Raw genomic sequence first — 13,304 nt, forward strand, 5'->3', positions numbered from 1 at the left:
CAACTGGGGGAAGGAATGCTACTGGCAACTAGTGGGTAAAGGCCAGGATACTGCTAAAATCCTACAATGCACAGGACAGCCCTCAAAACTCAGAATTATGCAGTCCAAAATGTCAATAGTGCTGAAGTTGAGAAATCCTGATGTAATCCAACCACTCAGGAAAGAACAGTCCAGAAAAATTACATGACTTTTCATTTCTGCAGGGCAAGGTTGGAGCTTCACTTTCCAGAAATTCAGTCTCATTTTCTTGATTCTATGGGATCTTTTTTATTACTATTATTGTGGTAAAATACACATAACATTAAAATTACAATCTTAACTATTTTTAAACATAGTGTTCAGTGGTATTAAATACACTCAAATTGTATATTCTGTGTGATTGCATCTGAATTTAAGACTCTTTATTTGGAGCTCAACTGTCATTTTAGTTCACCAGGCTCTCAATACTTAAATGTCTTGGGAATTACGGGTTTTCAGGCTGAAGAGCTAACTTTAATGCATTTAAGGAAAAGTTTGTATTATTGGTTCCAGTCTTGCTTGAAACATAAGAAACTTGTTCTATTCTATGTATGACTGAAAAAAATCATAATTGGCTCCTAATGGTTTCTATTATTAAGCAGGGCGCTGAATGATTACCTCACCGAATCCCCACAATGCCAGGAAGGATGTGTAAATATTGACAATTCTTCCTTACAGAGCAGGAGGCTTGTCCCCAGTCACACAGCACTTAGTGACAGCCCAGATTTTGAGTCCAAATAAGTCCACCCAAAGTCCATGCCCATAAGCACCAGGCCAGCCTGCCTCTCCCAGTGTCCAGCCCCAAAGAAACCTGCCTTTCAAGGCTCTGTTTCACTTCAGGTGGGCTCCTTCTGTAATAACCCAGACCACTCGCCATGTTTTCCCTAACTTTTAAGGTAATACAATCTTGGCTTTCATAATACAGCATGTCCCTGGAAGTCACATTGTCAGTGGATGCAGCAGGCAAGCTGGCAGTGGCATAGGCATCTCTTCAAACCACCATTAAGCTGAGCCCTAAGAGATGGAGAGACTCAAAGAGAACTACCAAACACATGAAATAAGCCAGACAGAGAAAGACAAATACCATCTAGTATCACTTATATGCAGAATCTACAAAAAAAAAAATCGAACTCATAGAAACAGAAAGTGGAAAAGTAGTTGCCAGATGCTGGAAGGTAGGGGAAATATGGAAAGGTTGGTCAAAGGATACAAACTTTCAGCTATAAGATGAACAAGGCCTGAGGATCTAATGTAAAACATGGTGACTGTAGTTGATAATACTATATTGTATGATTTTAAATTTGCTAAGAGGGTAAAACTCAATTGTTCTCACCATATGTCAATTATACCTCAATAAAGCTGAAATGAAATAAAAAAAGAACTACTGAACAGATTTATGATTTAGTAGAAACTGTCTGGGTTTTAGTGTCACCCAGTGCTAGACTCAAATCAGTAGCTTCCTGTGTGATCTCAGGCAACTCACTGAGCCTCTGAACAACATGAACTGGGAAGTATAAAGCCTGCCTTGCTGGGCTGTAGGAAGGGGATGAAATACTCTGTGCAGGGCACTTAACACAGTGCCTGGCATATAATATGTGCTGATTAGATGGTACATGCCATTATTACTACTACTACTACTAGTGTTATGTACAGAATGAGTTAAACTCCTATGTCAAGCACAAAAACTTCAATGTACTTTATGTACTGAGCTTTAAAAATGAGTGAGCTTTATGGGTAAATCAAATTTATATGCATTGAATTATATCTTAAATATATTACAGAAATAGGACAGCGGAGGGAAAACCGTGAGCAATCATTTTGTACATGCTTGCCTAAAAACACATGCATCTATGTTTCTTTGAGAAAAATAAAATCCACAACCATGTACGAGAAGGAGTGCTATTGTAATTTTTTCTGTTTGGAGAATGGAGAATAACCAGTGTTTTATTCTTATCTTTACTACTCACAATTCAAGCCAAAAGTAGACCCACATAAATAGAGATCATTGTGATGGACCACAGGATACAAATGCAGTATGTAAATCAGGCTGACCACCAAGAGCTTATAATAACATCTTATAATCTATTTATAATCTACATCTTATAATATACTTCAAAAGACATGGGCACATGTAAATAATATCAGGCACAGGTTATATTAACTGTAAATAAAATCTACAGGCAAATAAAATGGTATAAGAAGGATGGAGAAACAACTACATTACATGATCAAAAAAGACTTGAGCAGAAAGAAGGCTCTCTCCAGTGCTAGCAAAGCCAGGATTTAGAGGAGTGGAGAGGGGAAGAGAGGGCAGGAAGAATCCAAGCAGGCTGGCTGTTAGAAAGAAACTATAAGACATGAAAAAAAAAAGTGCAAAAATGTGCAGGGACACACTCCTAAAGGGGCAGCTTCTACAAAGCAAGAGGGTACTTGAGAATTGCACGCAGCACCTGCAAATACCCTGAACCTGGGATAATGTAAAGGGAAATCATGGCAGGACATGAAGGCAAGCTAAGGAATCTGACTCAAGTCTCAGGGATACTAGAAAGCTCAAGAATCATCCGGGACTTTTTCTTTTAATTGTGGTATACTTTCTTCGAACAAACTCTTTCCCCAAAGCATCTAAAAATGAGAAGAGGTCGATAGCAGCTGCTGTGGCAGGAGTGAGCGTGGAGAGCCTGGAAGCCCATGGCACACACCCCTCACCCCTGAACCATTTGAGAAGGATCTGCAGAACTAAGATTGAAAACCGTGCCTCTCCTCCCATCATCCTTTCTGGGCCTGAACTTGCAGCACAGCAGTCTGCCCAAGTGTTTGTCTGATGCACAAGTAAGAGAGATGATCAGGGCTCCTTGCCTGCCAAGATGGCCCATGCTGGCTTTTCTTGATTAGAGATGAGATCTATCTTCTTGTATGGAAAGGATGGAGTTTGTATACTTGGGGCCATAAATAACACATCTAATGAACCCCATTCTACATGAAATAACTTCCAAAAGTTGGTAACACCTGTCAGACCCCCTTCCTTCAGGTTCACATATGAGCAGTTTTACCAACCATTTGCTTGTATTCTGTAGGCAACTGAAGGTTTATAGAGGGAAATAATGCATCCATTAAACAGAGAGATGAACTGATGACCAGTCAGTAGGACAAGCCGGTGGCCAGAGCTGGATTATTCAGAGAGAAGTTATACTTAAAGCCATGAAAGAACATGGAATCTGAGCCAATGAGTGTCACTGGTGAACATGCAGACCAGAGGGCTAAGCACTGAGGCTGTGACTGAGTTAGAAAGAAGGAGAAAGACACGGAACCATGTAGGAAACCCACAAAGACTAATCAGACAAGGAGGGAGAATCTCAGAACTGAAGCTTAATGAAGGGAGGGGGGTAGTTTCAAGAAGATACGAACGAGCAGCTTTGCCGAGTGACACCAAGACAGAGTGAAGACCACTCGATTTAGCAAACGGGAGGGCATAGGTGCCATCAAAGACAGCAACACCAGAGGGAGGGAAATTGTTATTCATCCTAAGATTAAGTAGATTCCAAAGCAACATGGATGACGTATACTGACAGCACTTAGATCGGCTTGGAATGGAAAGACAGAAAATAAATTACACTCCAGCAAGAGAGTTACTAGGTCAAGAGGAGGATTTTCCAAGGTAGGTATAGAAGAGCTTCCTGTTGAAAGCAGAGGAGATAAGAACAAATGAAGGGGATTTTGATGGGCAAAGCCTCAGGTAAGGGGAGAGGACAAGTCAAAACACAGGTGGAGCAAAAGAGATGGGGGTTGGGACAGGCTGAATGCCTTAGGAAGAGAGTGGGGACGCGTCTTCCCTCCTCTGCTGGCAGTGGAAAAGGAAGACAGCATGACAGGAGACAAAGGCATCGAGTGGTCTGTGGAGGTGTGCAAACACATAGCAGAGAACTTCCGAGGCACGGACAGGAGCAGTGGCTTTCTGGCTTCAGTGTACTCCTCGTAAAGAAAGGCATGTCGGGGAAGGACAGAGGCAGGAGAGACTGGAGGACCAAAGAGCATGTGCAAGGAACAGAGGGGCTGCTTCCCAATACATTGGTGGGTGGCCAAGAGATGGGAGAAAATGTCGTGGAGGAGTACTAGGGAGCCAGTGAATATTCCATAGCATGAACTGGCTGCATGTCCAGTTAGCATGCTTCTTTATTACTAGCTGATGCCTCCCTCCCACTTGCCCTTTAATTTTTTCTCCTTCTAAACACTTACAAAGCTAGGCAGAGAAAGAAGGAGATAGGTGGGAAACTGTGCACGATGGAAGGGCAAGTAAAAACAAAAATCAGAGCATCTAATTTTCTAATTTCATGAGGACTTGCTTAAACTAGCAGCAATAATGCCTTTACTGAGTAATTACTCTGAGCTGGCAGTGTCCTATATTCTTTTCATATATTTTCTTTAATCTTCACAACCATCATAGAAGTGGGAAATTATTATCTCGACTTGACCAGGCCAAGATACCAAGGCTCACAGAGGCTACCTGGGTTCTCACAGAAAGGGGGGCTCCAGGGCCCACACCCAGATTTAAATGTCCCAGAGCCCGTACTGTGTCTGTTAGGACACACTGCCTCTCAGCATTATGCCTCGTGTCAAAAGTGCTAGGGGTTCGACACTCTTGACTAAGAAATACGCTGTTCAAAAAACATTAGGTTAACAGGAAGAGTGGATGGGGAGCCTTTTTGGCTCTGTGTATCCCGACAATCATCACCTACAGCCTCAAGTGGCTCTTGAGGTTGAAAGCCAACAACAGACAGTGAGGGCAGGAGCAGAGGCTGCCGCTGTGAACAAAGGAGCTAGCTGACAGCTCTTTCGAGAACCTCATATGACACAGCAAACTCCAGTTGTGAGAAGCTCCTCGGGGCTTTTCCTGTGGAGTGGAAACACAGAATTGCCTCCCCAAAATTCAGAAGGAAGATAAACCAATCCACTCCAAGCAGACATCCCCTTGAACCTCATGGGCCCTGGCTGAGCAGAACTGACCCCCACTCAGGAAGCTCCCTCTTCTGGTTATTCATTAATTAAATATTCACTTCTTAAGGAAGGTTGTTCACCAGGCACTGGAGAAACAGTACTCAAAAATGGAGTAACTCGGGCTCATGGCTGTTTCTCATGAGCCCCTGCATGATGCAATGTAGGCGGCCCTGCTTTGGACTCACCTAATGCTTGTCACAAACCAGATTAAGGACCCACCCCTGGTCGACAGAGTCACAGCCTCTGCAGCTGGGCTGGGGATGTGCATTTCTCACCAGCTCCCCGGGTGACTCCTGGGCACACACAAGGCTGAGGACCACTGGTTTAAGCTGATTGACAAGGACAACACAGTGTGACAAGTGGAGGGGTACTGGAGGTTTGGGGAGAAGATGGGGCAGCAATGCCTGACCCAGCTTCCAGAAATTCCTTTTAGTGAAATGGTAGCTAAGAGCAAAGGAGCAAAGGTAACGTGCAATGGGAGAGAAGCACGTGGTGTGACCTTTACTGAACAAGGTAGAAGATTAGGAGAAAACCCCAGTAATAATCACTGCTCAAGTCTTCCTTGTTTGTGCAAATACATTTCCAATTCTTGTGCCGACTTCCAACTCGATCAAGAAACAGCACCTGGGGACCTCCCTGGTGGCCCAGTGGTAAAGAATCTGCCTTCCAACGCAGGGGACGCGGGTTTGATCCCTGGTCAGGGAACTAAGATCCCATGTGCTGCAGGGCAACTAAACCCGCACGCCACAACTACTGAGCTCATGTGCCTCAACTAGAGAGCCTGTGCGCTGCAAACTACAGAGCCCATGCGCTCTGGAACCCGTGTGCCACAGCTAGAGAGAGAAAACCCACACGCCACAACTGGAGAGAAGCCCGCGCACCGCAATGAAAGATCCCGCATGCCTCAACGAAGATCCTGCATGCTGCAACTAAGACCCGAAGCAGCCAAAAATAAATTAAATAAATAAATAAATAATAAATAAATCTTAAAAAGAAAAAAGAAAGCACCTGATACCAAGACTGCCACTCTCTCCAACTTCAGCGGCTGCAGGGCAAAAAGGGACTGGGTCTCTAACTCTTTGTAGAGGTCTCCATATGGCATTAGCAGGAGCCCTACAATTTAGCCAACAGTTTAAAAGTTCAGTCTTCAAAGTACAGGAGGCCTGGGTTTGTGTCCTGGTCTCACTGACTAGGAAATCATCTAACTTCTATGAACCTCAATGTTGTCATGTATAAATCTAGAACCATCACCAAGAACGAGACAAGGAAACTTCATGTGCCTCTTGATATGATGCCCTGAAGAGGACAAAACTTCATCTCTCTCGCCTGTCTGCCAAAAATGCAAAACCTGAATCTAATTGGAAGGAAACATCGGAGAAACCCAAACTGAAGGACATTCCACAAAACAGCTGTCCTGTACTCTACAAAACTATCAAGGTCACAAAAGATGAAGAAAGACTAAGGAACCATTCTAGATCCATGAAGACCAGAGAGACATGGCAATAAATGTAATACATGATCCTGGAGGGATGTCAGACTGTGAGGAAAATACCTATCAAGGACCTTATTGGGATACTTGATGAAATTTGAATATGGGCCTTGGGCTTTGAATTAGATGATAATGTTGAACTAATGTTCAATTTCCTGGTTTCTTTAAAGAGACTGTGGTTATGTAAGAGAATGATTTTGTTCTTAAGAAGGACACATTGAGTATTTAGGGGTAAAGGGAGATGGTGCCCCTAAGTCACCCTCAAATGGTTCTAAAGGGGACGGTATACTAGAGCGAGAAAAAACAATACAGCAAATGAAGCAAAGTATTAATAATTAGTGAATCTAGATAAAAGGTAGACAGGAATTCCTTTGTACTATTCTTGTCATTTCTGCGTGTGAAATTGTATTGAAGTAAAGTTACTCTTCAAAACTATCAGGCCGTGAAAAACAAGGGAAAGACTTAGAAACTGTCAAAGACTGAAGAAGACAAAGGAAACATGATGACTATTACAATGCAGTTGGTATTCCTGCACTGGATCCTGTAACAGAAGAAGGACATTAGTGGAAAAACTGATGAAATCCTAATAAATTTTGTAGTTCAGTTACTAGTAATCTACCATAGTTTTGGCAAATGTACCGCAGTTATGTTAAGATGTTAACATCAGGAGAAACTGAGTGAAGGGTATACAAAAACTCTCTATACAATCTTCGTAATTCGTCTATAAGTTTAAACTTGTTCCAAAATAAAAAGAATATTTTTTTTAAAAAATTATTAAGACACACATATAGCTAAGGCCATCCCCAAAGGCAGGAACAAGACACTGACTCCACAGGCCCCTAAGAGTATATATCAAGAGCTACTGTCTTAAAAGAAGAGGTTTCCAAACACCTTGGGCCATGGCAGAAGCAAAAGGAAATAGTCTACCTAAACCACTGACTTAGAATCTCTGGGGCTGGGGCCCCAGAGAACATTTGAACAAGTGCCCCAGGTGGTTCTGATGTGGCCTTGGGCTTGGGTACCTGGTATCCAGCTCAGCATTTCTCAGACTTAACTACAAAAGGAATCCCCTCGGGATCTTGTTAAAATGCACATCTGGGTCAGGAGGTCTGGGTAGGGTCTGAGACTTTGCCTATCTACTGAGCTCTCAGGTGATGCTCAAGCAACTGGTCCTCAGCCCCACCCATGGAGAAGGCAAAGCAACAAGATAGAAGGGGCCTGGGCCCATGACACTGGAGCATCGTGCCAGCCCAGGACTGCCATGTGGACTTGAGAGGCCAACTTCTATCTCTTTGAAACTGTTGTTCTCTTGGGCTGTAGACAAATTTAATCTTAACAACATTTAGTCTTCACCAAGTAGTCCAGCCATATTTTAAAGTAACATTCAACACATATCCTCTCTCAAACAGCATGTGAAAAAAAGGTAAACAATTGTTGTCTGACACAAATGTATATAAAATTACTGGGCGGGCTTCTCTACTTTCATGGGCTGCTTCTGAAGTCAACAAAATCTGCCTCAGAGAATAGTTAAAATGACTATGACATGCTGGTCTGATGACACCTTTTTTGAAAACAAATCTAAAAATGTACCCTTTCTTACATTCATGCTCAAACTCAACTGATTCTTATTTGACCTTTATAATTTATTCTAATGAATCCTTTGGATCCACACAATGCCATGTAAATCTTGCAGTGGTCTTCAATCAGATAATAAAATCTGACCAGAAAAAAAAGTATAGATCATAAAATAGTATCAGAAAAGTATAGACCATAAAATAATATCAAGAACATAGAAAGTGGAGTTGCCATGGTACCCTAATTTTGAAAATGTAGAAAGCCATCTAGAATCCTATACTATATGCTTCATGAAACCCTTAAGCATACACTAGGCCTCAATTGTTTTTCCTTTAAATCATTTACAATGACAAAAAATCACCTTCCTGAGATAGCCTGTAATCAATAGTAAATGAGAGTTACATCATAAGACTGTCAGTACACAAGCTAAACGATGCCTCCATAGGTAAAACCATTTTAAAAATCTTCTTGATATTTTTTCATTCAGTAAAAATGTACTGAGTATTTATTACATACCAGACAATATACTAGATCCACAGTGCATTTTACTCTAATAAAAAAATTACAACTGGCTAGGATGCAAGACCCATCCCTCTACACTAAATTCATGACCAAACTTTTTTTTTTTTTAAATACAGCAGGTCCTTATTAGTCATCCATTTTATACACATCAGTGTATACATGTCAATCCCAATCGCCCAATTCATCACACCACCACCACCACCCCCCACCGCTTTCCCCCCTTGGTGTCCATACGTTTGTTCTCTACATCTGCGTCTCAATTTCTGCCCTGCAAACCGGGTCATCTGTACCATTTTTCTAGGTTCCACATATATGCGTTAATATACGATATTTGTTTTTCTCTTTCTGACTTACTCCACTCTGTATGACAGTCTCTAGATCCATCCACGCATGATCAAACTATTAATATGACAAAGCAGCAACGTACTTGTTGGCTGCTTATGCAAAAACCAAAGAGAAGAGTGATTCCAAAAATTAAGCTTTGTGCTGTCTATGATAAAACAATCAGCACACAGCCATGAGTCTCTGCAAGGCAGGGCTGGGACAGCCTCCACTGTGTCAACTGCCCGGAGTCTAGTCCTCATGTCCCTCCTGCCTCCCTCACAGCTTCAGACACAAACCCTGTATTGACACACTCCAAGTAGATGTTGGATGAGTATAAAAACCCCATCCATCGCCATTGCATGTGGTACAGAAATCAAACTACACTGCAACTATTATCGCACCAATTTTTCAACACAGCCAGAGCGAGAACAGGAGAAAAAAGAGCTATCTGAAGTCTGTGTAAATTCAGAATAGAAGGGAAACTAAAATAACCCCTAAACGACTGCCAGTATTACTAACCTGGTCGATTTCCATGAGCTTGGGGTAGGCGCCAGGCCATTCTATGGCCACCTTGACGATGTCCGCAGGTGGCGGCATTGCAAATCCCCGGAATATCCAAAGCCGGTGGAAGTGAGATCTTACAGTGTAGATGGCCGCACGTGTCTATACCTAATGAGGAATGACAAAAAGAGAAAGAGAAGTCACTCAGTGCAGATGCGGGGCGAATTTTGTTTCATCACTTCCTGTTTTCACTGGTGGTTTTGGTACAAGAAACGGCTCTGGGTGCAGAAGACACAGGGTGCCAACTGCACCATTCACGGGTGGCTCCAGAGGAGAGAAGGCAAAGGAGGGGAAGGTGTCAATGCCCTGGAGTTGGAGACGAGGCCCGGGAGAGGCAACAGCCTCCCAAGTCCTCAGTGGGAAGCAAGGCATCCCTTACTGCCTGCTTCTACTCTGAATGGTGCCCAGGGTCTGAATGAGCCTGGCTCACTCTGCCCAGAAGTGCATGCAAACTCCTCGTGCTCAGAAGCCTCCGGAAGGACAGATTGCCCAGGAAGTCATGGCCAGGAAGCAGCATATCTTTAAAGTGTTTTCTGTGTGTCACAAATAGAGCTCCTCCGCACTATAGCAACCAGGATATCATAAGGAAGGCGCAATGCCCCAGGGTCCACACACATGCACACACACTCCCTCCCCACGGCCAGTTCACAAGATGCGAAGAAAATTAATTGCAGCGGCTAGTACAGCATTCAGAACAGACCTTGAATTCTCACTGGAATGAATAGTGTTGCTTACACAAAGGAAGTAAGATTATCCTCTGCTGCCTCTCTCTCCCAGACTCACTTGTTTCTTTTAGGATAACTTTTTTAACTTAATATTTTGGGGGGCTTCCCTGGTGGCTCAGCGGTTAAGAATCCGCCTGCCAATGCAGGGGACACTGGTTCGAGCCTTGGTCCGGGAAGATCCCACATGCCGCGGAGCAACTAAACCCGTGCTCCACAACTACTGAGCCTGCGCTCCAGAGCCCGAACTCGCTGCAACTAGAGAAAGCCTGCGTGCAGCAACAAAGACCCAACGCAGCCAAAAGTAAATAAATAAAATAAATAAATTAAAACAAAAATAAATAAATAAATAAAAACAACATTTTTGAACAGGTAAAACACTCATGTGATTCAAAACTTGAACGTGTGTGCATGTAAAGATAGTGTAGAATCTCCCTCCTCCCGAAATGATACACCCACCCAATATCCACTTCTATCCCCACCCCTCCAGCTAGCCACTGTTACTAGTTTCTTATGTATCGCTCCAGACCTTCTTCATGTATGTAAGTCAAATGCAAAAGCATATTATATTTCCCACTTTCTTTATATAAAAGGCAGCATTCTATACCCTGGTTTTTTTTCATTTCATGTGTCTTCTAAATCCTTCTATATTAATACAAATCTTGTGTCCTGGTTCCTTCTACAGCTGCATAGTTGTTCTTTGTATGGAAGTATCTTTCTTTTTTTAATATTTTATTTCTTTTTTTATGTTTATCAGCCTTTTTTTTTTTTTTTTACATCTTTACTGGAGTATAATTGCTTTGCAATGTTATGTTAGTTTCTACTCTACAACAAAGTGAATCAGCTATATGTATATGTATATCCCCCATATCCCCTCCCTCTTGAGCCTCCCTCCCACCCTCCTTATCCCACCCCTCTAGGTCATCACAAAGCATCAAGCTGATCTCCCTGTGCTATGCAGCAACTTCCCAGTATCTAATCTGAAGAACCAGTCCCCTGCCGTGGGCCACTGGGTGAACTCTCACCTTTGGCTGTTATAAACAAGCCTCGGGTGAAAAATCTTATGCATACATCAGTTTGCTCATGTGCGAGTATATTTTTACAGTAGATTCACAGAAGTAAAATTGTTGGGTCAAAGAGCATAGGCAGTTTTAGATTTTGATCGCCGTCTCCAAATATATCTCCATAGTGAGAGCTGTACCAATCTATACTCCCTTTAGCAATGGATGAGGCTTGCCTCTTTACACACAGACTCACCAACAGATTGAACTTTTGCACACCTGATGCATTGAAAAAAAATGTACCTCAATGTACTTTCTTTTTATTTTATTTTATTTATTTATTTATTTTTGCCTGCGTTGGGTCTTCATTGCTGCGTGCGGGCTTTCTCTAGTTGCAGCGAGCCGGGGCTACTCTTCGTAACAGTGTGCGGGTTTCTCATTGTGGTGGCTTCTCTTGTTGCGGAGCATGGGCTCTAGGCACGCGGGCTTCAGTAGCTGCGGCACACGGGCTCAGTAGTTGTGGCTTGAGGGCTCTAGAGCGCAGGCTCAGTAGTTGTGGCACACGGGCTTAGTTGCTCCACAGCATGTGCGATGTTCCCAGACCAGGGCTCGAACCTATGTCCCCTGCATTGGCAGGCAGATTCTTAACCACTGCACCACCAGGGAAGTCCTCAACGTACTTTCAATGTCTATTTCTCTTATTGTGAGAGAGGTTGACTATAAAGATGCAAAGTCCCATGTCTACTGTCCAAATACTTTGCCTTTTTTCTACTGGGTTCTTAAAGTCTTTTTCCAGAAATTGATCTCTGTATGAAGACGCTAATCAAACATGTGCTTTTGGTTCTTTATCAAACCAGAGTGGGCCTTGCCAGTTACTATCCCCGATCTCAGTGGCCATTGGACATGACTAAGATGATAGAGATAGCAGAGTTAATAATGGCAGCCTAATGGCAGTTAATAATAACAACACCAGCAGTGATATGAATAACTAACTTCACCAGAGCTGACAAGTAAAGGAAATGACCCAAAACAGAACTGCTGTCCCTTTGGCCAAGGATCATGAAGACAGCCTGGTGTGAAGATAATGAGTGCTAACCAGCAGGAGCAGATCTTCAAAGCAGTGGTTCAATAGCTCGTTCAACAAATAATTACTGAGCCCTACTCTGTACCAGCTCTGTTCTCAGTGCTGGGGATACAGCAGCAGATCTACACGTTAGGTGGCATCAAGGGACATGGACAGAAATGAATCAGGGAAGGAGAATCTGAAGCATGTGAGTGTATCTGCGTGGGAGGGTCAGGACTGCAGTCTTAAATAGGGCAACCAGGGAAAGCTTCAGTGAGACACAGCATCTGAGTAAAGACCTATGAGAAGTGAGGAGGTGAGCCATGTGGACACCTGGAGGAATCATGTCACAGGCCAAGGGAACATGTCGACTGAAAAAAAATGCACAGCCTAAAAGTTGAGAGTCATGTTTTATTCAGTGGATATTCTTAGGACTTCAAGCCCTGAGTCAGCATCTTAAATAACCCTGAGCAAACTGCTCTGAAGAGGAAGGGGGGAGCCAGGATATATAGGAGTTTTTGCAACACCACCAGGAAGTCAGAACAAAGATTACTGTTAATAAAAGAAAACTAGATATCTCAAGTTAAAGAATTTAATGCTTTTCTATGTATGGGAAGATGCAAGAGTCTGGGCTCACTGAAATCATTCCTTTGATATGCACCTCAGCTATCTGGGGCCAGTAGTGTTTCCTCATTCAGAGTTTCCTCAAGCTGCAACATCGGGGTTGGCTGCAGTCTGATGACTGCTAGATGGCAAGCTTCTTTGTTTCCTTCCTGAGTACCCTCAGGGCCCACAATCAGGGTGGCTGTAATGTGGTGGCTAGATCCTTTGTTTCCCAATATGGTAGGCAATATTCTATTTCTCAAACAGCAAGTGCAAAGGCCCTGAGGCAGGAGCATGCCTTGTATGTTCCGGAAACAGGTGAATGGCCAAAGCCAAGTAAGTAAGAGCTAGAGTAATAAGAGAATGAGTTCCAGCAGCTATTGGATCATAACTTGGTAGGTTCATTGACCGTACTCTTGACCCCCCTAGACACT

At 43.0% G+C, this 13,304-nt stretch overlaps 1 protein-coding gene across 2 annotated transcripts in view; it reads right to left on the reverse strand.

Moving 5' to 3' along the window:
- Window positions 1–13,304, reverse strand: part of ELMO1 (engulfment and cell motility 1) — a 553,192-nt gene that overhangs the window by 444,119 nt on the left and 95,769 nt on the right. For both annotated transcript variants that reach the window (XM_068549306.1, XM_068549305.1), the window contains exon 3: window positions 9,440–9,589. In XM_068549306.1, the coding sequence (XP_068405407.1) occupies window positions 9,440–9,517 (78 nt within the window). In that variant the 5' untranslated portion in view covers window positions 9,518–9,589. The remainder of the gene's footprint in view (window positions 1–9,439; window positions 9,590–13,304) is intronic.

Source organism: Eschrichtius robustus, chromosome 8 (genome assembly GCF_028021215.1).
Source record: "Eschrichtius robustus isolate mEscRob2 chromosome 8, mEscRob2.pri, whole genome shotgun sequence".
NCBI lineage: Eukaryota > Metazoa > Chordata > Mammalia > Artiodactyla > Eschrichtiidae > Eschrichtius > Eschrichtius robustus.